At 36.4% G+C, this 27,175-nt stretch overlaps 1 protein-coding gene across 1 annotated transcript; it reads left to right on the forward strand.

Annotated features, from left to right (window-relative positions):
- The first annotated feature begins 743 nt into the window (after positions 1-743).
- LOC136815797 (histone deacetylase 4-like) lies at positions 744-26,805 on the forward strand. The gene is made up of 18 exons (XM_067072249.1): positions 744-917; positions 1,125-1,295; positions 2,152-2,203; positions 2,639-2,807; positions 3,166-3,260; positions 3,527-3,816; positions 4,113-5,486; positions 5,848-5,897; positions 6,085-6,128; positions 6,385-6,434; positions 6,912-7,163; positions 8,360-8,479; positions 8,678-8,735; positions 13,748-13,906; positions 16,048-16,117; positions 17,033-17,181; positions 17,827-17,983; positions 23,592-26,805. The coding sequence occupies exons 1-18, from the start codon at positions 780-782 to the stop codon at positions 23,653-23,655; spliced, it is 3,462 nt and encodes a 1,153-aa protein (XP_066928350.1). The 5' UTR covers positions 744-779; the 3' UTR covers positions 23,656-26,805.
- Positions 26,806-27,175: the final 370 nt, after the last annotated feature.

A 27,175-nucleotide genomic window follows, 5' to 3' on the forward strand; every position in this document is an offset into this window, starting at 1 on the left:
GATAAAACTGGGTGGTCCTTCATTTCATATTGGTCTTAACTGTATAATATAACGATGTTATGAAGATAATCTCTCTCCGTATGCCACTCTTCACTGTTTAATGATAATTTATTGAATTTCAAAGAGATTTACTTCAAAATTTTATTGGAAAGTCTGCTTTTCTTATTCTATTCGTGAATAAAACATCTCTGTTCTTTCAATACTCTTAGTTCTGCTTTATTGATTATGAATTTGATAATTACATATTTGTAAAAAAAATTTTTCTTTAAAGTAGCATTCGTACGATGTTAGTTGTGTCACTGAGAATAAATGTTCTTACGTGTTTCTTACGCAGTTCTTAGATATGTTTATATTCTCCATGTTTATTTTAAAGATTTTTTAACAAGTTAGCTCTTGTTCTTGGTCTTTTTTGAGAATTCAGATAAATACAAGACAGGGTCAAGACACCCTCTAAAATGACAGTTCCCTTCGTGAATGGGGAAAATTTAAAGACGCCTCGTTTCGTTATTGTAAAAGCTTTTACAATCAACATACCATTGCTGTCATTCGGAGTAACTTTGATGATGCTTGTGTAGGGGTTACTTATCCAACTTGATCCCTAATGGGGTCGGAAGGGGGTAGAAACTTTATAAGATGCATCAGACAAAAATATCTTTGTATTTGGACTAAAGTACTGTGATTATTGTTTGTTGGTGAATTAATCTGAGAAAAATTATTAAACTTCCAACTTTCATTATTTTTTCAGCCTCAAAAAAATAAAACCATAAAAATAATCAATAATGAGCAGCCAGTCATCAGGTCCTTCAGAAGCTCCGGCAACTCTTGCTTCAACAGATGCCGAACACCCAGAAACATTTGTAGCTCAACTCGATGAACTGAAAAAGAGCCAAGAAGAACAGTACATCTTATTGTCAAAGGTAAGGCCTGTCGGACTGTCATAGATAGCTAGCTTCAAGACTAAATCTCTATCGATCTTTTAACTTTAATTTCATCGTATGATGGGAAGGCAGAAATCCCGGCTGTCGAAATTCCACGCACAAACCATCTATTCATAGGTTGGTCCTAGTAACTGTTTCTAAGCTTAACATCTGTTAAATTCATTTCTTGTCATTTAATTGCTAAAGAAATACAAAGAAAACAAAGACAAACTGAAGTTTCAGCAACAACAAGAACTCAAGGAATACTATCAACGACAGTCCGTGTTAGGGAGCAGTAACAAAGTGCCCTCACGCCATGATTATCCGCCCACACAAATACCACCGCCCTATTATCATGGAGAACCAATACCACGAAAGGTAAGTTTTTGACTCTCCGATGATTTTTAACTGATTTCATTCGACTCTCCATTCGGATTTTTTAGTAGATTTTATAATATTTCCTGCTCGAATTAGTTTTATAGTCTGTGCGTGCATTCGATGCAGGTTCTGTGCCTGCATTCGATGCAGGTATTTTAGAGATGTTTTCAACCAAGTATTTGTATCAGAAGGAATGTTTTCTCTTTTCTGAATATTTACAATGTTACATTTCTAAAAAAAGGGGCTGCCCGTCGAGGTATTGCTTTTTGTATGGAAAAATATCATCTAAACATATTATATCCGGCTATTAAGAACAGCGCATAAAATAAAAGTCAGTACCCTTTCAATAAATCTTTACAGCAATGTAACATTCTTTATTCATGAGCGTCGGGAGCCATTTTATGTGTATTATATATACTAGAAGTATGAAACCTTCAACTATTCAAATGGAAACACAGAGAACAAAACCCACAAAACAAAATATATAGGTAGTAACTTGGTGGTCTTTAGTAGTATCCTTCGTGAGTGACCATGGCTTTATACTGTACGACAAGACATTTTGTATTTCCAATTTCAAATGTACGTATTAGACCAGATTAGACCTGAGTATCGTATCGCTTGGCTTGAAACGTGATTTTAATGTTTCGTGTCTCAAGGTTTTAAGTTCTCTCTATGCATAGAAGTCATAATGATACACTTTTTAGTATCACGGAATCGTTTTGAAAGTAATACACAGATTACCGTTCAGGCGAACGTTGCAAAAAACTAGAACGCTCTTTAAGCAGCTTTAAGCTCTAAATTACTGGGCTATCCATGTAAAATTTCGACTCTTATCTATTCATCTAAATATTTACAGGGCGATTATTCATCAATCACAAAAGGAGCATCCATGTTCGACGATCTGCCAAGTAAGTTGTCTGCGTCTGAATACACTTATCAATTCTAAGGGGGGTGGGATCAAATTTGCTAGGGTAAAAGGAGGTCAAAATGTCTCTGTCTATTAGAAAAACAACTGGTACATTTGACGTCAATTCTTCTCGATAAACTCCTAGCGTTTTATGGGATAACTGGATCACCTCTTTTTACAGACAATAGTCTGTCATAATCTCAATGAAATACATAAAGAGGCTGCTTTTCCGTCTAAAGAATATGAATATATCACCAAAATTTCAAGAACTTGTATTGATTTGCTGAGCGAAATCCATTTTCTGTCTAAAACCAAAAACCTTGCTTTAACAACTGCATCTTAAGCCTAAAATGTGGTGAAAATTCCTTTTCCCGCCAGATTTCAAAATGTATTATCTTTAATGTTTAATTTGTTTGTTTCTTTCCCTTTTCTTCAGCACAAGCAGGTGGAGGCGGTAGCGGAGGCGGGTTGAACGCCCTTGTCAAAGAGCGTCTCCGTAAGAAAGCAATAGACAACATTAACAAGAAGACACACTTTGAGCATGTCGATCACAAAGACCCATCGATGCCGCCACCGAGGAGGATACCCGACGATTATAACCGATGGTAATAAATTGTTGTGTTATCATCTTTTCAACTACCTTATCCAGCCTTTATACGCCTCCCGCCTTGGCATTGTCTACGCCCTAATTAGCAAAATTGGGCGTATTTAATGAATGGATGTCCAAAAGTGGGCTCTCTCGGGAGAGGTAGACCGGCTATATGTAGAGTATAATTTTCTCCCCAAGAACCATTCGCGAATTTATGTATCGAAGGGTATCACGGAAGTGAAGTCGACGCAAAACAAAGTCGATGTACTGCTCTATATCACCTTTGCTCACCTAAACATTCGAATCCAAAGGTTCAAATAACCGGTTAAATATTTAACTGACGATATTAATTTTTTCTTTCTTCTTCATAACAGGGTATACGAACGATACGAAGGTTCAGGGGGAGGTGGTGGTGGTGGACCTCCTGAAGATGATGATGAACCAGGATCATTCTCCTTGCGCAAAGCTGGTGAGTTCCCTCCCAGGCCCTAATAATTTCACCTGTTAATGAATAATCAGCCGAGCGTATCCTGGATTTGCGGAATATTCCCATAATCGCAGTGTGTCGCATCACCCTGAAAATGTGGTGACTTTGCTTACTATGATGTAATATAAGTGTTATGCAATAATACCGTAATCATCACGGGATAGTCAGTTTCAGAAACATTTTACTAACAGCGTATTTCTTTCGTAGATACATAAAATTTTTGATTTTATTTAATTTTTTCTTTACAGAATCTGAACCGAACCTTCGTGGTCGCAATCAACTCAAACTTCGCACAAACCGTTATAAACCACACACCGATCACCATCCACTCAATCCTCGCCATTATTCCCCCAATGACACTTCGTCCAGTACTGCGTCTGCCTCACGCCATCGAGAGGCGGTCTCTCCACCTTACCGCCCTCCTCTAGAAAAGGTCTTCCACCCTGGTCCGAGAGGCGTGCCATTGTTTCAATCGCCTTCTTTACCGAATATTTACAAGACTTCGCGATCACAAGTTCATTTCCCTTCTTCTTCAAGTGTGAGTTCTCTTATTAACTCAGAATTTAACTAACATTCTCGAAAAACTTCTTTTGCATGTACCAGACGACCACGGCTTTTCTTCGACATTGTTCCATCTGTAACTCCTCTGCAATCCCCCAGGCTCCATGGTAGACGCGACGCAACTCTAAACTTTTGGAGCTTCTGCATTATCGTATTTACTTTAAAACGCAAAAACAAACGTTAAGCCAAATGTGTTACTCGAACTATTTCGAGTATGATGGTGTAGCGTATTATAATCTCGTTACTAATCTTTTTCTGCTTTCTCATTTTCAGTCGATGATGGGCAGTAGTGGTTCATCTAGTTCCGAAATGAAAGCGCCTTTCGATCCTGGTCATCCGAAGTACTTGGAAATGTTGAAGTTGCAATACGCTACCAATCATCGCTACCTACAGCACACCATGGTTGAGTATGGTTATGATCCCAAAGAGATTGACACTTTCCACCAGAAATACCTAGCTGAGATTGACGATAGCTCAATGTCGGACGTGGAGCGCGTAAAACAACTGTTAGAATCGCAAAACAAACTTTATTTACATTTAGCTGAGAGGCTATCCTCGCCATACAGTAAAAGCTATTCCAAAGGGTTGAATTCAATTGATAGTGCTCCGTCGCTCATGTCGTCCCGATCACACGACTCCTTACACAACATTAAACTACCGCGTAACGATCCGTACTTAGTACACCCGAGAGGCGGCCCCTCATCAGGCAGTCGCTTCCCGATGCATTCTCGTGATTTCCCGCCTTCGTTACCGCCCGATCTTCATAGTAAAGACCACGCGTTGACCAGGCGCCGTTTAAAAGAACACTTACGTGAGAAGCAGGACGCGTCGTCGATTAAGACGTCGATGGATTATCACCAGCACGAAGATAAGATTCAAGAGGAGACAGCCGAAGACGTCGCCAACGAGGAACGGAAGCGTGCCTCGCGTGACGAGGACGCCTACCATCACCGTAGCTCGGAACTTCACGCGGCAACCAAAGCCGAAAGCACTAACAACACATCTGTGTTTGACTCGAGCCGCTCTAACGGTCTCTCGTCACGATTTAACGGATCAGATACAAAGTTGTATAGTTCGAGTTCCAGTCTTCACACTTCGAACCCAAGGTTGATGGGCTCTGAACCACGCCTTTATTCATCAACAGAAGCACGTGAAAGAGAAACGCGTGAACGCGAGTCTCGCGAGAGAGAACGTGACAGATTACATGGTTCCAATCCACACTTACACGGATCCAACCCACACTTGCACAGTTCCAGTTCCCGACTATCTGGGTCCAACCCGAACATCCATGGGCCTAGCTCTCGGCACAATGGGTCAAATTCATATCTCTACGGATCGAACCCTAGACTTTATAGCTCTGCTTCTAGACTCCATTCTTCAAACTCATCGCTACATAGGTCAGACTCTGGATCAAAAATGAACAGCTCTGACCCAAGAATTAGCACGGGGTCGGATCCTCGTTTGAGTGGACATTTTATTGAACCTAATAAATCTACAAAACACATGACAGGTCTTGTGTATGATACTATTATGTTGAAACATCAGTGCCAATGCGGTGGTAATTTTCCGCTTCACCCAGAATGTGCTGGCAGATTGCAAAGTATCTGGGCTAGATTACAAGAAACGGGTGTGGCGAATCTGTGTGAAGTAAGTATTTTTTTAACGGAAATTATCCGCTTTTTCTAGTAGCCTGCGAAATACCTGTGAAATCAGTCAATTTCAAAAACAGGTAATAAATAGTGCTGTAGTATAGAAGCTCTAATAGTGGCTCATGGTTTAAACTCACCTTTTTATGATATAAATCTCAAGAAAGAGGGGTATTAGAGGGGTATTAAATGGGAGAGGGGTATTTTTCAAAGTTTAGAGCTGTCAAGGAGATGTCATTTAAGACGGAGGAATCGGAACCCTTTTAGCACTATAGTGCTGACACATGAAAGTGCTTTGACATCATCCAAATAGTTAGATGGCAGATGAAGACGGTCTTAAAATATTTTAAACTTTATTTTAGAAAATCCGGCCACGGAAAGCAACAATATCAGAACTACAGACAGTGCATAGGTATGCCTGTTCACACATTCTATCATTATTTTATCACAGAATTCAAAGACCTCGTAGTTAATTGTACAGAGCAAGTCTATTTCAATGCTTTACACCTTTTTTTTTGTTAGGGACATCTTTCATTATCCTTTTGGTCTGGCAGTTTTCGGTACTTGTTGATCTTTATATTTTATCTCTTTCTTTTCAGTGAACAACATACGTTATTGTTTGGTGGGGGTGCCAGTTCAAGAGGTAACCATTTATCCACCTATCTCGTTTTCTATAGTTTGTAGAAATTTATTTTATTTTCCTAGTCTAATTCTAAGGGACTGAATGTATTATATCTCGACAAAGCTTTTTCTACTAAAGAGCTGCAATTCTCTTAGATTCAATAACCTTCCAAGTTTTAAGATAACGTACTTTTGAATCTGATCCTATCTTAGCTCCCACCTGAAATATGTTGCCCAAATGTATGCGAAGGTTTTTACTCAAATCATTTATTTTCCAGGGAGCTCAAATTTACGTTGTTTCACCAAGTTACCTTGTGGTGGCACTGGGGTAAGGTTATGTTAAGTTTATATAAATTTAGTGCGATAGTTAGAAATAGGTTTTAATGAGGCTATGTATGGTATGAGATGCGTTAGACGATGTCCTTTAACAGTGTTTGCCTGACCTCTTATTCTCTAAATAGTAAGTCTGCGACCGCAGTCGGAGGCGACCCGAAGGCTCCTCTTTCGATAGCTATCTACCCGAAGGTAGGGGAGGGCGCCAATTTTTCTCCCGGGATTTCTCCACTTACCCTTGATCCTTCTCTTAATTGCTGAGCATCAAGCAGAACGACATCAAATACCATTTTGAGAATCTTTGGTATGACGCGGCTGGGGGTTGAACCCACAACCTTGCGAACCGTAGCCGGATGCTCTACCACTGAACCACGGTTCTCTATTAAAAGAATAAAACCTGTCGTACGTCAACTTCGGTTTATCAGTCAATGATTGAAGAACTTTTAAAAAACTTATCAATCCATTTATCTAGGTTGATGATGATACGATATGGAATGAGACGCATACCGCTAACGCCGCCCGAATGGCGGCCGGTTGTGTCATTGAGCTCGCCTTCAAAGTCGCCTCGGGTGATCTCAAGAATGGATTTGCTATTGTTCGGCCGCCCGGTCACCACGCGGAGACTCATCAAGCCAAAGGGTTCTGCTATTTCAATTCGGTTGCTATAGCAGCGAAATTATTGTGTATGAAGATGGCAGTTGAGAGAGTCATGATCCTGGATTGGGTAAGTTTAAAACCAACGACAATTGCGGTTTAGGTCACACTATAAGGATTCTAAACGTTGTACTTGTGACACCTATCTGGGTTAAAATTAAATACATGGATAAAACTTCTACCTTTGTACGGGGTGACTCACGTAAAACTGTTGACGTGTCGAGACTTTAAAATGTTTAGAGAGTGTGCAGATGTAAAAGAATAGGGTAGAAATCAAAACATAGTGCCCTGAAAAAGAAAAAGATATACAAAAAAGCTTCAACAAATTTGAATGATATTTAAAGGTTTCCTTAAAAACTATTTACACGATTCTTTGCCGATGTTGATTTATTTCTTCGGGTTTCGGTCTTTTTCTCAATATTTTCATGCGAATTAAAATCAAGTAAATAAGAAAACGAGGCTCTTTACAAAAAACCTTCTAATTGTTACCAAGGTAACGGAAAAAATGGCCTACTACCACCTATTTCTTTAGAAGGTGTCGGTGTTTCGTTTTGACGGGAACGTCGAAATTCGTTGAGTAAATATCAACATTCTTTTTCGTTTGAAAGGTGAAACTCCTTTAGAGGTTTTGATGAATGTTTTATTTGGTTACGATTGACTATCTAACTTTTCGCTCAAAAGTTTCATTTTCCATGTTTGGCGATATGGCAAAAATGATATCACCTTAAATTAACAAGCAAACTTGGTTTTGTGTCAGTCGGTTTTTGATATCAACGATTACCGACTATGAAATTTAAGAAATTGAGTATCCAAATAAACGAGCACATTTAAAGGGATTTTTTATTTCCTGAATTCCCAACTCCCTAAAACGAAATGTAAGAAATTTGATTAAAGTCTTCAACTTTAATTCTGTGTGTTGGCAGGCAGATGATAACCCGTTTTTTATAAACAGTAATGTCGATAGTTTGGTATTATTTTGGCCTGCCCAATCCTTGAAAAAAAAGTGATAGTCACGATGGATTTGAAGCTTTTAAACAGATTTTAAGCTAACTTAAGACTTCCGACAGGTTTACAGGGCCGCGGCCTTGCCGTTTTTAGACGAAAATTCATCTAATTGAATCATTGAAAGGATTTCTAGCCTCGAAGAAACATTCTAGTAAAATTAAAGTCCAATCTAGTCTAGAGTAACAAAATACCGACAGCAACACTTAGTTTACCTCATAGCCCGCACAAATTATTGATACCATTTTTGTTTTGATTTGTTAGGATATTCACCATGGTAATGGTACACAACAAATGTTTTATGATGATGATCGTGTGTTGTATGTGTCAATGCATCGTCATGATGAGGGAAGCTTCTTCCCTGGGACTGGCAAAGCTGAAGAGGTCAGTGCATGTTCAAACATAAAATTTTATAAGTAGTGTTTGGGTTGGTGGATTTGAAATTTAGCTTTAATGCCTGAGAGCTCTTATACAGTTAATATTCTCAATTTTGGACGTCCATCATGCTCTAAGGAAATGGCACTACTCTTGACTTTTTGTGCAAATTGTAATTGTTTTTTTTGTTTTTGTTTTTGTTTATAGTGTGGTGCTGGCATAGGAGCTGGAACCAATATAAATATTCCTTTCAATGGTGGATTGGGTATGTATATAACTTCACTATATCTCTTTAAGATTTAAACAGGGGTTTTTGAGATGTCCGAGCCCCAAAACCAAAACTCATAATGAGAAAGAAATGACGTCTTAGAGGGCGAGATTTTTAGAGAAATCGCGATTTAAAGAAAACGAAGAAATATAAAAGCTTTCTAAACGGAACCATATTTCGAGGCTGAGGACGATTCGTAAAAAAATCCTTGTGATTTAGCGGGGTTTTTTTTTTAAGAATCTTTGTATCCAAGAATTCCGTATTCAGTTGAGAAGAAGCTCAGAGAGCTTTCATTAACTTCGGTGGACACTACATTAAAGTGATTGTTTTCAAATATTTTAGAAAAGAATAGCCTAGGAAATAAGAGCTTCTAATCCATCTAACCTTAGTCCCCTTTTACTGTCAGATTATGGGTTATTTTATGGTCACCTCTAAAGTCTGAGTAAAGGGAGGACTCAAATACATAGAGTCATTCACTGATGTTTCCATCTTTAATCAAATATATCTGCAGAAAGATGAGCTTGTCCTTTCTAGACTGTCTGATCAAAACGTCAAAATGAGATCTCCATCTCCCATGCAGAATTATAAGACCTTCGATATGTTCCATATGTCTCAAATGTTTTTGAGTTTGTCTAATTTCCTAATTCGTTTCCAATGTGTACGGCCACTCGGTTACGGGGTTCCGAACCGGGCTCTCGGTCAACCTTTCAACTTTTTCATCCTTCTTTCTGCTGTACTTCACTGTATGGTCAGGAATTTTAAACTTTTTTGTTTACAATTTGTTTTATTTTAATCCCTCTTCTCTGTTTTTTTTTATGTACGAAATAGTGTCTGATCAACACTATTTCTTCTTTGGTAAAGATGACGGGTGGCTCGCGGGCGCCAGAGAGTGCTTACTCTTGGTACCACACCTGACTCTAGGCTTTGTCTTCATCTTGCCATTTTCTTTTTCTTTGTATAATTGTTTGTTTGAATGTTTTGTTGTTTGAAAAAACATAACCCGAAGATCAGCATCCTTCTTAGTTTTTAAATAAAAAACAACAAGAAAGTATTCATAATGCGGAATATTTCGATGACTCTATCTCATCATTTTCAACCATAAACTAAATACATTTCAAAAATCTACTTTTATTCTAAAAATCTGTACAGCAGTAAAATGATAATTAAAAACGTTATTGAGTTATAAAATGTACAAGGGAAATAAAATTGATATAAGCTAAAAAATGACTGAATGAAAAGAACAAAAGAGTGTCAATTGTCAGGGGCCTATCCAAACAATTGAAGTTCTTTTGAAGCTTTCAACCCGTCATTAATCTTTGGTCTTAGTTTTTTAATGTAAAATGCTTCTAAAAAGGCCAATTGCGACCAATTATCATTCGAATCTAAGATTTTGCAATTATTCAAAACAGCGTTCAAAATGTGTTCTTTATGGTTAATCCCTTGTGATTCTCCAAACAATTGTGCGAGATTAAACATGTCAGTCAAATCGTGAAAACTACTACAGTTATTTAAATGAAGATTCATGGGTTGGTCCACTCGTTTCCCATGTTCAATCATGCGGGTTTTGAAACAACGGTCGGTCTTTCCAACATACCTTTCACCGCAACCAGGGCAAACAATTTCGTAAATAATCTTAGCTTTGTGTTCTGTTAAAACTTTGTCTTTAGTTGGGCAGAACATGGCTAACTTTTTTGATTGATAGCGCGTAATAAATTTTACATCGGGTTTAACGTATCTTCCCAATTTACGAATAAGTGATTTAACTAAGCGTTCACCATCGAGACCAAGATAAGGAACGTTAACGAAGATTTTGGTGATATCATCGTCACTATTCTCATCATCAGTTACGAGAGGGAGATTTAATTTCTCTGTTTGACGTTTAATTATACAGTTACTAATATGTGATGGGTAGCCATTCCAAGAAAGGTACTGTCACAATCACAATCACAAGGGATTAACCATAAAGAACACATTTTGAACGCTGTTTTGAATAATTGCAAAATCTTAGATTCGAATGATAATTGGTCGCAATTGGCCTTTTTAGAAGCATTTTACATTAAAAAACTAAGACCAAAGATTAATGACGGGTTGAAAGCTTCAAAAGAACTTCAATTGTTTGGATAGGCCCCTGACAATTGACACTCTTTTGTTCTTTTCATTCAGTCATTTTTTAGCTTATATCAATTTTATTTCCCTTGTACATTTTATAACTCAATAACGTTTTTAATTATCATTTTACTGCTGTACAGATTTTTAGAATAAAAGTAGATTTTTGAAATGTATTTAGTTTATGGTTGAAAATGATGAGATAGAGTCATCGAAATATTCCGCATTATGAATACTTTCTTGTTGTTTTTTATTTAAAAACTAAGAAGGATGCTGATCTTCGGGTTATGTTTTTTCTTGTATTTTTTGAAATTGTCTGGTACTGTTGGGTTTTGTTGTTTTGTATCATATTTGTTGGTATTGTCGGTCGAGCAATTGGGGTGTGATGATGTTTCAGCTTTTGCTGAGATTATGTTGAGGGTAGTGTTTTGATCCATGAGAGATTTTCAAACTTTTCTTAGATTTTAATATTAAGTTTTCTTAGATGGGTAGTGTCGACATTTTACGTAAACATTCCAGACTTTTGGGCATTTGTTTTCACTGGTCCAGTTATTTTTCTGATCAGAATCCGACAGGCTGAGCGGAACATTGAACCCCTGGTTTGAGGTGCTAAAGCCTTGATCATTCTTACATCGCTCCTTTTGAAACCTGGTTACATATTTATTTTTAGAACAAAGCTTATAAGAATGTAGGTTTGGAAGACAAAAATTCAAGAACAGGGGCCTTGAAGCTTTACTGACCGTTTTTTATGAGCTTACACCAAAATACTAACAAAATTTTGCAATATAAACATTTTATTATTTTTAAAACTTTTAAGGCTTAATTTTTTAAAACTTTTACATTCTTATAAAGAACGTGTAACCTTTTATTCGTTACATTTTTATCTTAGCTCTATCTCTGTTTGTTATAATCCGCATTTTGTATGCTCGCTGTTGTTCCTGCGCTGTTGCTAGTGATCCAATTGTAATTGTTATAAATTTTACGCTTTTCCATTCCTCGCGCACACAGATCAATATGATTGCTGGGTTTAAAGGAATTATACCTAACTTCCTAGATATATTTCCTCTCTCCTCTTCTCCCCTAATTTGCCCTTTATAATCTTGAGTTGCTACTTATTTTTTCTATCTGCTCATACCCCACAAAATCTCTATTTTTTTTCTTTGAATTTTCAGTTTGCAAAGAAGAACAACAGAAAAACATGAATCTCTTCTTTTTCGCAAAATCCCTCTCTGTTTTTCCCATTTGATCCTTTCTCATTCCATTGCTTTTTCTCTTGTAAATATCTTATTGATTCATGTGGGTTTTTTTGTTATCTCCCTAGTATTCCATGATGAAGAGGAAACCCCTTGATCCTTTTAAGGGAGATCAGGGATAGAATCTTTATCCGTGTTTGAAAGAAAACCCCTTAGTTTTCGTGATTCACCTCATAATTCACTTATCACGAATCCATCTCTATCCAATTTATGGGGATAAAAGATACTTCAAGTGGGACAGGGAAACCCCCTATAGCTTTCAAAGGAGGGTCAGCCCATGTGAAAACAATCCGTAATTAGTTACCTCGCAACCTAGAAATATCTAAGTTCAGCTTTTAAAGTCGAAAGATTTTTAAAGGCGCAACATAAAAAGCGGGATTTCCTTTATAATGACGTTGAAATTCAACCTGAAAAAATACGGTTAGTTCGAACCATTGTCGAAAACGGTGATAGATGCTAGGCGATATTTCGAAATGAAAGTTTCCAGATCAAAATCTTTTAGTCTTCCCAACCTTAGCGTGTTGCAAGGAAACTTCCACATCAGATAAGATTAGAATTCTCTCTATAGATTTCTGAGAATTCCTGTGGTTGGACTTTAGAACAGTTTAGTGACTAAAATATCGTGACCAAAATAATAGCCATGTTAATATTAGAGATATCTCAAAAGATTTCTAGGAAATCGAGCGGTTCGGCCTCAAAACGGTTTGCACGCTTTTTCTTTATAAGAAAATACTAAATAAGAAACTCATGATGAAATTGGCCAAAAAATTAAGAATGTATCACCATCATGGAATTTTCCAACAGAACCTAAGAATACCGTAAGAATATTAGGATGATTTTCTCCATAAAGTGAAGAATATCTATGATGAAATAGAAAAATTTTGTGACCAAGATAATTTTTCTATTGATTTAGCATACTTATTTTTGATGCCATCGATCCACTGTGTGTATGAAGAAAGGATTAGAGTTTGAGCGTGTCGGTAGAAAATGTTTACATCTAAAGCTATTTCAATATAAGATAGGAAAGAGCTCAATAGGTTTCTAAATATTTCAATGGTTCGATCTGTGTACAGTTTAGAAATTTGAATTTGAATTTCGTGATCAAAATAACTCGAGATGCTATCTATAAAGATTCTCCTTAATTCGAATGACAAAAGGGAAAGGATGTCGTTCGAGTTATGGAGACTTACTATTACTTGTCTCCCTTCTAAATTTCATCATAGTATGGAGAAGGAGTTGGCTGCATTTTAGATCACAAAAGTTAAAAGAATTATTTTAGGATGTGTTTGGTTATACAAGGAACTTTAATAAAATTTTTATTTAAGTTTCTTGGGTTATAATAAAGAAAAAGCGCCGTTATTTACTTCCTCCAAAGTCTATTCAACTCTGGTTCTTAACTTTCCTAAACTGAAGCCTCGAATGCGTACATAGGTGTTCTTTTCACGGACGTAAAATAACTTTTGAAACCTTCCTTCCAATGTTTCCAATTTTTTGGGTTTAAAGCCTTGAAAATGTTTTTTAAATGTTCTACATTTTTTCTGTATTTTCCCAAGTCCTTTTTATTTGGCTGGAGGCCTCGTGCTGCTAATATATTTTGTCCTATACTTTTTTCATTGCACATTTTATAAAAATAATAATTATATTTGACAGATCCGATGTACGGCGATAAGGAATATCTGGCGGCGTTCCGGTCAATCGTCTTACCCGTTGCCAAAGAATATAAACCGGACATCATCCTGGTGTCGGCCGGTTTCGCAGCTGCTGACGGCCATTCTCCCCATCTTGGTGGTTATAATGTTACTGCTGCTTGTAAGTTTTTTTTTCTCCTCCTCGCTTACTTTGCATGTTGGAGAACTAAATTTATAACAAAGTTTATCCTATATTTCGATGGCCAGTCTATAATTCGGAACTGAGGATCCCCAAAATCAAAGGCTGGGGTTCAAACCTCTCACTGCAAAATCCTTGACGCGGCCTGGCGATATTCCGTAACTTGGAAATTATCCGACCTTCAGAGCTTTAGCGTGTCGGATGAAATTTCTACACCAGATAAAGACAAAGCGGGAAACTAAGGAAAACTAAGGATATGTTGTTGTTTACTGCAAACTGCATTTTTCCCTTTTATATCAGCGTAGTTGGTAGACTAGAGTCTACTTCTGTCTGAACTTTGCTTTTTGATAATGTTTTATGACGCTGAGTCTAGTGAAGTAGACTAGGAGCATTTGACGAGGTTGTCATTTTGAAAAAAAATGTTTAAAATCCAAATAACATAATTTAAGCGATTTGAAGTTGGTAAAAATGAAAACTGATTTGAAAATAGAATTTCCTGCTGAAATTCGAAAAAGACATCATCAAATTCACGGCAATGTTTCGGCAATGTTTCGCTTGCTCGGAAAAGGGTAAAGATTAACTTCCATCCCTTAGGACTGTTTCTACACTTCACTGGAATATTTGAGTCAACGAGGCTTCATATCTGATGAAGAAATGTGTGATAGGGCTTTTTTAAATTTTTTTTTCGGACGAATAATTTTATTGTTATGCTGGTAAATGTCTTTAAACTATTTATTTCCGAAACTTTGGTTCGGTATCACTCTTCTTACAGTAAGTCTGGAAAAGGTGTTAATTCCCTTAATTTAATTTCATTGTTCTCAGACGCCCTCACACTTTTCACAGTTTTTTTCCGATCGAATCAGCTGTTTTATGTTCGTCTGCCACCCTTATTTAACGGGAGCCCTCTTTTCTCTGCGCAATGGAAATAGGATTAGACACTGGGACCGGTGGTCTTAAGTTTCCTGGCTCTTGATCTGTGTACTACCGTTCCGTTCGATTTGTTAATTCAATTTCAGAGCCCTCTTATTTGTCACACCTTCTTTTCCTTCTATAGTGTGTGGATGCAGCTGATGTTTCTTTAAGTTCACGAAACTCCTTGATCCTTTTAGAAAGAGGTTGATCTTATTGAGTAGTAATATGATATCTGGCTTACGGTTTAAGTTATCCAGGAGGTTTTTCTCTCCCCTTCTAATTTCTTGATTGGATTCCCTTGTTTACATTTTGGAGAACAATGTATGCTTTGTAAAGCGAGGCTCTTAAAAAGGATAACTTAATATTGTACTGATTTCTTCACACTACGCCCTTCGCATTGTCTTATCTCACTGTGTATCGATCTTAAATATCTATAAGAGTTTTGAATTATGCAATTTATCTTTTCAAGGTTAAAATTTTAGGGCTTTCTTTATGAAATCTTTACGGTCCTACTATATCCCCAACCTTAAGCTGAGCTCGAATCTGAACAGTTTCTCACTACACGTTTTTTTTTATAAGGAACCTTAACTTTGCTCTGAGCCTGGAGTTCCTTATTTTTACAGAGAATTTCAGTCTCAAAGTTCCTTATCGAGTTCCTTACTACATAGGAAATTTTGAACTTTTTGCCCCTTGAAAGATCAAAATTTGGTCAAATTAGTCCCAATAAGGTACATTATTTTCAAATCCACTTATTCTCAGCCTGAGCAGTTCCTTAACAATTCCTTATTTTTTGAACCATTTTCAGCCTCGAGTTCCTTATAAACGTGTTTCTCATAAAAAAAAAAAACGTGTATTGCTACAATTGTGTGTCTCCGAATAGTTCGAAACATATAGGTATGAGCCCAGTGCGATGCGAACGTTTGACTATTACACATATCAGAACAAGCTCACCGAAACAAGGATTTCCATATCGATCATTTTCTTTTAAGAACCAGGCTAAGTTGTTATTTGCACTTACGAGTTTGATTTTGATAGGAAAACTAGTCAAGCATTCTAGACCACTGATTCCAGACAAATTTTAGTCAAACAAGCTGATATCTCGTTGCGCTTATTGTGTCATCCCTGGTGTTTGTATTTTTATCCCAGCCAGGTTGCAGGTATTGTTATTTTTTGCTATTTCACTATCTTCTTTTTACTTTTGTATTTTTAAGGTTTCGCATATATGACAAAGCAGCTAATGGAACTTCGCAATGGAAAATTAGTACTAGCTCTTGAAGGAGGGTAGGTTTATTTCCAGTACGAAAGTAGATCCCTCAATATTTTAGCTAAATTGTATAAGTATATAACATATATATGTTGGAAGGAGCAAAGTTTTATTATTGCTAACCGACTATCAGTCCCCACTCCTACCCCGAACGAGAAGATTCTTTGGAATAGGGAGAACTTTCCGAACGAGCAGACAAAATTCACGATAGGGAGGGAGGATCTTCCCGATTTTGTTTTTTACAACTTAAACTTTTCCCTTATTTATTCGCGATGTGACTTTCAGATCGGATTCAAAGTTCCCGCCCGGGTGATAAAAGGAGATAATATTGCTCAGGTAAATCTCCCTTTAAAAAAAAATTGATTAACAAAGAATTTTTTCACAAAAAAATTCATTTTTTGTGAAAAATTTTGAAAGTTCTTTAAAAAGAATTAAAGTATAAGCACTTACTACACCAAAAGTGCTAGTTTTAGTGTTTGGCACCACCCCCAAACAGCAGTTACTACACTGTGTAGTAACTGTTTTCATAACTTCTGAATACAGTACCAACACGGTAGTAAGTGTCATACTGTCTTGTAATAGCTGCGTGCCCCCTGTTTTATCTGCCTCTCTCAAGCAACGGCAGTCGTAGCAAAATAATGCTCCATCTTTGCTGAGTAGACCACGGTATTAGAACAAAAATCGGTGCCGGTAATTTGTTAAATTAGGAAAGGCAACTAGCATGGCGTGAAACGAGGAGGTGAAAGAACGGGCTTGATTGATCAAATTGAGGTACTGAGCTGTTGTCTACTTAAAGATGACCCATTATCTTGCTTTAGCCAGGGACAGGATAGCTCTATTTAGTGTTTTAAATAAGATATCTCTGGGCGGGACTGACTGTACTACCCTCTCAGTCTTCTATTGACGATATAAATGTCATTTTTTTTCGACAGGTACGATTTACAATCACTATGCGACTCATCAGAACAATGTATACGAGCACTTCTCGGTGGTGCAACATTGGAGCTGACAGAGGAAGCATTGATGACAAAGCCTCATGACAATGCTGTCAAATGTCTGGAGAAGGCTGTTCAGATACAAGGTAAACCTTCATCCCGTATCCTCCTTTGAATACCTTAAGAGAAGAAATTTTGCGGAAAAATTTTTCGTGGAATTTAATTTCGTGGTTTTTCAACAAATCCGCGAAATTAAATTCTGCGAAACACGAATATTCTCAGGTTTAAAAAAAACAACCCAAAATTGGTCTTTTTAGGGCAAAATAGGCCATACTTTAAATAAAAAATTGTCTCGACCGCGAAAAATTATTCCCTTGAGGTACTTTATCGGAGGAAAAAGACGAAAGTTTTATGTGGGTCCAGCAAATTTCTTTGCGACGTAATTTTCCCTGAGAAGTTTTCTCCTTACTACCACTGAGGCAAATGAATATAATAGGATTATTGTCTGAGTGGTTAAATTAAAACCTGACACAGTGTCTGACTGTTCCTGAATTAGTTCCTTGCGCGAACTGGATTCATCGTGTCAGTAAATTGGATAGTTTGAGTCTAAAAACAGCAGTGCTTTAGCAGTTCGAAATCCGTCAATTCGATTCGATGCACACTTAAGTCCTCCGTTTAGCTTTGATAGTACTATTATTTGATTTACTAGTTTTGGTATTAGAATACCATACAGAATACTGCACGTACTTAAATTCTAATGACAATATTAAACTCTCATTAAATGCTTATAGGAAAATATTGGCCGGGAGTCAAAAGAGCAGCCTCATTGGTCAATTCAAGTCAAAACAGTGCTAAACGGCTAGAAAAAGAAGAAAATGAGACTGTCAATGCACTCGCCTCACTTTCCGTCCGCGTTGTGCAACAGAATGGGAAAGGAGCTGAGACCAGGTAAAGTGTAACCTCTTGTTTTTATTTTCTGCCGCCTCAAAATGTCGAGTCTATAGTATAGAGTAGTTCCTTTAACTTCAACTTCTATAACTTGAATGCTTTTTTTCATGGGCTTTGCATTTGGTTGATTGTGTGGAATCACGGCTTTAGACTTTTCTTTTACAGTTATCAGTTTTCAAAAAACGAAAATTTCTCGATTCTTTCATGAGACGAGTTTTATTCATGACTTAATTTATCAGTAAAGCCTCTAAATTTTATTGACGATTTTGACTGGCTGAAAGGAAAAGTCTGTTATCAATCACGATCAGGGATGGACGTTGGTCTTAATTAATCTGATAAGGGGCCAATGGACGTCCAAAGGTGACGCTTGATAAAGACATCTTATAGAAATGAGATTCTTCGAGATCTTGTTACGTGCGTATTTATTTCGAATCTCGCCATAATGATAAAAAAGGAGGCTTTTTCTCTCTAATTGCAGAGATAACCTTTTAATTGACAATCTTTTCTTTTATTATATTATCCATTTTTATTTCCAATCCCTGATCCGTTCAGTCTCTCGGCTTATTCGGAGTCATTAGATCCTTATCGAATGGATCGTCATAAATCCATTAAATTAACTTTTCTAAATAACTGATGAAGTAATGGTATTGAGTGAAAGTTCCATCCCTTCCCAATAGACAGAATGATTAACTTATCAATGAATAATGGATCAGAAATCTTGGCTTTAAATAACTCGTAATAACAAATCGACCATAAATATGAAGTGGCTTTTTTGCATGCTACTAATTATGAGACCGACCGCCTTTGAGATAATGCAATACTATTTTTTTCGAAAAGTTCTTCCCTGTATATACTCCATAAATCTGAAAATAAGCATCAAGTGTGAGAGCATCTATAAGAGTGGAAAATTATCAGAACTATTCTGGTCTGGTCAAGAAAAGTGCCAGCAAGCCAAGACCAAGGCGTCTACCAGTAACGGAAACAAGGCCTGGGATACACGGCGGTGAGGTTTACTCAAGCATAAACTTACTCAAGCATAAACTGTAAAGGTTACGGTGCGCAAGGTGGTGGGTTTTCCCTGTCAGAGTCGTACTAAATATTTATTTTCGTCCCCTTCCCCTGCATCTCATACCTCTTTCACTCCCACAATTTTTGTTCGTTTTGTTGTTTTTAAAGATGACAAGGAAATGTAGAATATCATGTTGATAGGCTCTTTATTCTACTTTAGTAATTGAACCTAATTTTCCAAATACGTGAGAAGGTTTGCCAGGCCAATCATTAAGCCTCATTTAATTTAATATCCACATGATTTATGTGACAGAAATAGAGTGGCGTCGGAAAGCAGCTGGTGATTTCTTGAGAACTAAAGACGCCAGTCAATTTAAGGATTAATTGACAATAAAAATCTGCAATTACTTACAAATCAAAATACAATATCTCTTCGAGTATAAAAAGGATTCAATTTATCACAATTTGTCACATCTTGATTTAATTTATCTGCGAGATGCGTCAATTTTCTTTTTCGATATTGATGCAGAAAATAGATCCTTTTTTTCTGAATGACATCATTCGGAGATTTAGATTAATCATGAACAAGGACCAATTTGTTTCCAATATTAAAATACAAAACCAATTTAATGAACCGATCTCGTTGACTCTCACTCAGAAAGAAATCTTATATTGAAAGTCTCTGTAATAATAACCAAAAACCACACAATCTTCATTTGGATTCTTTTGGACCTAAGCAATCACCGAACTCAAAAAAAGTTTTTAATAAATATGAATAAAGTATATCAGAACACAAGGCGGCTTATAAGAACATTATAATATCATTTTAAGGTTTTGCGAAATCCGAAACGTGCAATTTTCTTACCAAAAAACACACCCAAAATACTCTCAAATTAAAAAAGTAAGATCAAATTAAAAAAGCTAAGAAAATCGGAAGCTTTCTTTATGCTTTAAAAAACATGGATAGTGCCTGTTCCAGGCTTTCTTTTGAAGTTCGTCTTGGATTTTTAATAAATTGAGTTTCCGAATAATTTGTTGGCAGATATTGGGCGGTTACTATCATTTCACGGAAATCTTTTAGTTATTTATAGTTCCTGTGAAAGACACTTGTATAAAATCTCAAAATAAGGAATTTTTTCTTACTTTTGTGTCATGAAAATTTATTTTACAATCTCCCGGCAGGAACATCTTCAACTAAACATTGAGATCAATGGACACTTCAGTAACTCTCAAACTCATGCCACGACCCCTCTTAATATCGCCCTCAAAATGTCAAATCTATCTCTTCCTTAAATCGAGTAAATTTCTAAAATTAGACTACTAATTTTCTCCTACATCGAATCACGATTTGTTAAGTGCCTGAAAACCGTAAAGGTTTCGTGTCTGTAGCGCCTAGTATGATTTCAAATCTCATAAATTAAACTCTTTTAAGGAAGTTTCGTTCAATTGCGTTTAAAAGTGCCTCCTTAAAAACGGCCTCTTTTGACCCTTCTTTATTCTATTAGAGTAGCACCCACTTTACAATTAATCGACTTGATTTCCTTAGCATGTACCTCCTATTTGACATCACTTGACTGAAGCATAAAAATTACTTCCTATCTATAGTTTTCACAAACGATTCCTTTCGGAATGTTTACTGTTTCTCTTTTGTTATTTTGCTGCACGCCGAAAAAGTAAATTATTGTCACCGAATTCAATGACTGCTCCAAATCATCTTGTCTTATCTTATGTTGTCGGTGTCTTAACTTGAAATACCTGTAATAGCACTGTCTTAGAAATAGTCACTCTATTTAAAAGCTGAAAATGGAAAACAGCTGGCTAGATATTTCGTTCGGTGACTTAGTCGCAGAAATTTCCATATTTGATCTAAGAAAATGCATCATCTCCCATTTCATCTCGACAAAATCAGTATCTCGTGTTGACCGTTGCGGCTGAATATCCACGGATTTCGAATGACGGTTTTTGATATGAATGACGTTGATTGATCATATTTTTCGTCACTAGTTTCTAAAAATTGCCAAAGACAATCTTATCCTTTTCTTCTTCATTTTCAATCTTCAGCCAAAGAATTCTTTTTTCGTTTCGAAACTTCTTATTGTCATTGTCGCTCTGACGGATTTCGCGGCTAACATTTTGACGTCATGGATGGCTTAAAATTCAAAGTGGATTTCTTCTGCGCCACCACCTACCGAAGCTGCATGAAACGTGCTAGCTTTTGTTACTATCAATCCTCAGTTGCAGCTGTCGTAAAGATAACGTACACACATTTGTCGTATTTCGTATTTTATAACAACAATGATAAAAAAACTATGAGAACAGTTTTTGAATAAAGCTAAAGTGCGAATATTAAGGGTTTTTTTTATTATTTCATTCCATCAAGCCTTAAATACCGTATTACTTTGGATAAACACCCCGTCCTAAAAACCTACCATGTTTATTACGCAGTAATACGGTACCTTAAATTTGCTTTCAAAGTAAGAACGCGATAAAGAACAACTTGAGGCTCGAAGTACCAAAGAAATTAGGAAGCTGGGCCTGGTTTTTGTTTCCAGAACGTTTCACATGTTTTACTTTTGGATGATTGAAACTTAGATTTCAAAAACTTTTTATGGGAGAATTTCAAAAAAAATTGCAAAGAAAAGTTAAAGCTATTTTCAGATCTGGGGATGAATAATTTGTTTGTTTTCGAAGCACACATCCAACAATGGAAAAAATGTAATTAGTTACTCATCATCATTCCGTCAGCAATGAAAATTAACTTAATGTGCCACAACAAATGAGAAATGAAAAAGAAACCACGAATATATACCGTGAAACTCGCCTACCAAAATACAAAGCTTATAACAAAAGGGAAATGTTTCCGTATGGTAAAGAGATACATATCAAGACAGGCCCTTTGTACGTGGGGTATCATGGTCATTTTATAAGAACATCCAATATATTCAGGCCTTCGGATGTTCTTAACTTTTTGATTTCCAAGCCTAAAAACGTGAACATGTTCTTATTTTCCAAGTTTTGTGAATATTTTTATATATTTTCCTAAGGAACTGGGTATTTTAGAGTCTTTAAAGCCTTAAAATGTTCTTGACTTGTTCTTAACATTTTTGCAATCGAAGCCTTGTGCTCTTATATAGTTTTTTCTTATAAAAAACGTGTAGATGTCAGGCCGACAATGTTCTGTAATGGGCTTAATGATTGTGGTAATCATGCATCAACGTCAACCAGATTGAAACATCTTTTACTCAATTCCAAAATGATCCATTTTCAATTCATCATTATCTGAAAATTCTTCGTAACACATGCTATTATAAGATCCATGGAAGTTTTAACTTCTTACCCTGTGTTAATCTACCCTCTGAATTTCAAAGTACTGTGACTTAAAATTTCAGTCCAGAAAAATGCCCCCTATTTTTTCCTTTTTCACTTATTTTGGAACATTTTGACATGCTGCAAAAACCCATTACTAACTTACAACACTTTTACTTTTTCTAGTTTTGAATTCCCCTCTAACGTTTTGAGTCAAACTGTTCTTATAAAAGAAAATTCAGCCTGTGTGTATTTTGTTGTCGTGTTGTGTGCCCGCTCTTTAATTCCATTTTTCATCATCCATCCTCAAAACTATTCTTCTTTTTAATTTGTATGCGTCACTGATTAAGAAATCTTCATTTCCTCTCAATCGAACGTCTTCTGGACGTCTTTACAACGGCATGACGGTTCTTTCAAGACGTCAAAAACTCCGTCATACCGTTATTATTTCTCTTTAATAACAGTTTCTATGTATTTTAGGAATGTATCACCCTTTTTTAAGTCGCTTGCTTTTTGTTGAACTTTTGGAGGCTACTCAAAGACGAACGTTATTTTCTTTTTCTCTTTGTGCAAATGAATTGATGACGTCATCAAAATAAACAACCTTAGATTGCCTTGTACTTATCTTTTTGCCGTTTACGAGACCGCGATATTTTTTCTTTTCGTACCGTGTATCTCTTGATTACGCAATACCCTTATACATCTATTGTTGAATCTCTTATTCGATCTTGAAGAGAACAAAAATTTTATTCGAATTAGAGAAAAGTTCGCATTACAAAGGGTAATTTAAACCACTTTCCAGCTGAGGGACGAAGAACCTTTCCCAAATTCTTTAACATTGAAAAATCGTCAAACATCCTTTATGAAATCCGCACACTTCTAAAGTGTGTGCCCGCCTAATAAAATGTTTTTATTTGTGAATTTCTCATTATATATGTTGAAATGACGAAGAACTTCCAAGTTCCTCCCTTCTTTTTGATGTTGAACTTAACGAATAACCATAAAGTGCTTGTTTTTGGACGTTGTACACTATTAATTATTAAAATCTATTTACAATAATATTAATTATCAACCCTCCATACAACGAGCTACAGATCCGCTTCAAAAAAGAATGTTTCCAAAGATGACATTCCATTTTGGATTTTCGTCATCTAATTTGTCGGTCAGCAATGGCGGCTCCGCATAAAAATGCAAATTAACTATTAATTAATTAATGCTTTGTTGTAATTAATGATCAGTCTCCCCCTCCATTATAATTTTCTCTTTAAATTTGTCAATTTCAATTATTTTGTAGTGAAAAGAAAGAGGAAAGCCCTGCCAGCCGACAAGAGGAGCCGATGGCGATGGATGAAAATTAAAGACCCGTCTGGTCCTGAGTTTATACCCTGCTATCCGATCACCTCCCCTTGATCAACCGTCGCAGATTGGAGTCGTGAGTTTAAATTTACTGACCGAATATGTTTTATTTTGTTCCTTAATAAGGCTGGTTCACCACGTTTGTCTGACTTTGGCAGTTATTTACGACGATCTGGTCTGCAGAATACACCATTGGTGATGACGTAATGCAAAGTGACGCACAAGGACAAACATGGGCATTATTTTGGTAATGGCGGATAAAAATGGAAGAAATGTCTCTTTTCAAAACAACTTATTGTTACTGCCGGGTAAATAAAAGAAGTTTTTATTCGCCCGTACAAAAACAAACATTTGTTAAAAAGAAAAACAACAATCCATGGATTTCAGTTGATGATACACGCGGACATGCTTTTGACGGAGATAATATACCCACTGGTGTGTCTTCCGTGAACACTTTTTTATTGAAATAACATGTTCACCTTATTTTTAGTCCGTTTTAGGTTCACCCCACCCTCGTAATACACTGTACATATCTATTAGTAGTCATAAACTGGTTTTAAACTTTTAGCTTTTTTTATATTAACAGATTCAAATACACGCGGACTAGGGCCCTTTTAGGCCCATGCATTAGCGACGCCAGGCGAAAGAGCCGATAAGTTAGAAGTGAGTATTTGTAGCATGCATAACTTCGTAGTTTAAACATTAAGTTGATTTCTAAGAGCAAACATACCGAAAGATATGGGCTAAATGCTGTCGAAGCCTCAAAATAACTTCAAAAAGATTGTTTTGCTTGTTACTCTCCAAAGTGCTATTGAGTGTGAGTCAGGTCTAAGCGCACGTCTATTGTGTTCTGAATATAGCTCATATTGATCCAAAAACGACACTATAATTTGGCACGGGACTCTGTTAAAAGTTCAGTTTTGACTTGTTTTGTATTGAACGTATACATGCTTTGTGCATCTCCATCTTGGTATGGAAGTGACGGACCTACACACTAGACTTGAGTCATGGCAAGCCTTTACGATGTATTGTAGCTGGTTGTTTCGACGTTTGTTTAACGTTGAATAGATTCCATGGACGTTTAATGAACATGTTTTTGACGTTTTGTGCCGGCTTAGTTTGCGCCAATAGAAGTAACGATCATGTTTAGTTTAATTCCCGCAAAGCTCTAGGTATATGATCGTTTTTTTAATCGGTTTTTCTCGTACATCGATAAACTAAAGAGTATTTATTGACACGAACTATGGCAGTGTATTTGACTCGAACCGACTGAATCACAATTTGTATTTGTCAAACGTCTTTCCTTTGTGGATATTTGAGAGAATTTGAAAATACACATCCTCTTTGCACAGCCTGTAGAATGCCACCAAAACACAACACTTACTGACATCAAAATTGACATGCGGCAGGGTTGTGAAAATGTCGAGTATTATTTATCTTTGTTGATTGATGTTGCTTCGCTTGTATATACATTCAACATGAACATTGCATTTTTACGACACTTGGACATGTTTACATTTGTTGATATCAATCATCAGTGAGAAGTTTTATGAGAGGTTTCAGATGTATTTGCGTTCAAAGTTGATGTGTTTTCATTTCTGTTGTATGCAAGAATGGTCTTTCAGTCTTTGCGAAGAAATTACCCTAGCTAGGTAACCGTAACCACTTCTAGGGGTTTTATGACCTATTTCCCTATGCTTCAGGATGATTGAGAGGCATTTGTTACTTCAAAACCCAAAGCGATGACTGAAGATGTATGCAACCTTGAGGTTTTTCAATGACCAGTTTTCTATGTTTTAGAATGATTTAGCACTTGAAACCTCAAACTCGAAGTTACCTAACCCGGTATTCTTTTGGTCTACTGCATAGGAAGACGCGATTTTACACTTATCTGTACACTTTGACCAAATCTAAACACTGTCTTTAAAAGCCTTGATGCTGTCAATTTACATTGATACATTGCGTTTTCTTTGTATCATCAAAGTTTGTTTTCGGCTAACTAAATGATCGTCTTTTAAAGGCTCCTGGATGACGATTTAACATCACATGCATGGCAAACACTCTTCAACATCTTAAGCATACATCAACGGAGAGAAAAAACACTTGACATTTTCAAATACTGATATTATTGTCTGACTTGTTTTAACACTACCTACTAAACTCGAACGCGACAGGAAATCAAGGTAGAGAGGGTTTTTATAACACAAAAATGTGCGTGAGTGTTGCTTTGATTTATATGCTTTGATGATGACTGTTGACTCAAAAAATCTGATGAAAAGAAATTTTGACGGCTTTTGATTTGACCCTATCTGTGCTTTCTTTCTCCGCCTGGCTGTCAAATATTTCTTTTTCTTGTCATAGGAAAACACTTGACAAAAAATTACTGTCGGTTGTAGTTAGAATGTGCTTTAAAATGGCGTTGCGCTCCCTGTATACATACCTGACGATATAAGCAAAGGACATTTTATAAGGAAATTTCTTTGATTGTAAGTTGTATTCTTGGACTGTTTCTTGGAAAAGGGCTTTAATACAACGATATCAGAATCCTAGCTTCTTGTTCTTTGCAGGTCAGGGTTTTTTGTAGGTTACTGATATCCTCAAACATTGATGATGCTCCTAGTAGGTTTTGTAGAGATCTGTGATTAAGGCAAGACAGCTTTTGTGGATAGTTTGAAACCTTTTTACGAGCTCTTTGAGTTTTCATATAATCCAGTTTGTCTGTATATACTGTTTTTACTCTCGTATTGCTTATTCAATATTTACTAGTAGTATTATAGTTTCATTCAATATTTTACTTTTTTTAAGAATTTATCGTTGCAATTTAAATTCAAAATTTTTTTTCCACCACAACCAGCCGTAGAGAAATATATTAGAAAAATTATTTGTTTTTTTGTTAATTTTTTCAGTTTTATACAAACAAAATGTACATAACCTTTTTACTTCACCCTTCTCACGCTCTTACTATTGTAACGTGGCGGGTTGGCCGCCCCTTCATTGGTGCAGTCTCGCCCATTCATTCCCAAGGAAGATTTTTTAATGAATTTTTCTTTTTATTGATGATATTATATAGATATTGGAGAGAATGTATTTCTCCTTGTTATTGAATTGGAGGTACGATTTATAACAGAAAAAAGGTGCATGTAAAAAGATAACCCTGTTGAAAGAAAAATTTCCTTCCCCCTCATTCTACCACTTTGCGCTTGTGATGTGATAATCAGCTGTGGAAATCTCGCGCATGCGTGTAACAGCTCAAAAACAACAAAAGCACGTGTGTTTTTAAAGCTCGACACATACTACAAATATTAGATGTCAACTCAGTATTGGCTTGTTATTAGGGAGATAATAATTTAAAGGGACAGATGGCGCAGAGGAAAACCACAAAGGTGATTTACATCTTTGTAATGTTTACATGTTAAACATAAGCAATAGTGTTTTTCTCATTCTTGTGATTATCTCCGTAATATCACGCTTGCATTGTTATTCAAAATAATAGCGCGGAATTTGTAAATGATGGGGCTTTAT

This window comes from Clytia hemisphaerica, unplaced genomic scaffold, assembly GCF_902728285.1.
Source record: "Clytia hemisphaerica strain Z4C2 unplaced genomic scaffold, Clytia hemisphaerica genome assembly, whole genome shotgun sequence".
NCBI classification, from domain to species: Eukaryota; Metazoa; Cnidaria; class Hydrozoa; order Leptothecata; family Clytiidae; genus Clytia; species Clytia hemisphaerica.

Bases quoted from the DNA above. Each gene is read 5' to 3' on its own strand.
- LOC136815797 (XM_067072249.1), top strand. From the start codon at position 780: ATGAGCAGCCAGTCATCAGGTCCTTCAGAAGCTCCGGCAACTCTTGCT. The intron at 3,817-4,112 runs GTGAGTTCTCTT...TCTCATTTTCAG, and splicing joins ATTTCCCTTCTTCTTCAAGT to TCGATGATGGGCAGTAGTGG. The intron at 6,435-6,911 runs GTAAGGTTATGT...CCATTTATCTAG, and splicing joins TACCTTGTGGTGGCACTGGG to GTTGATGATGATACGATATG.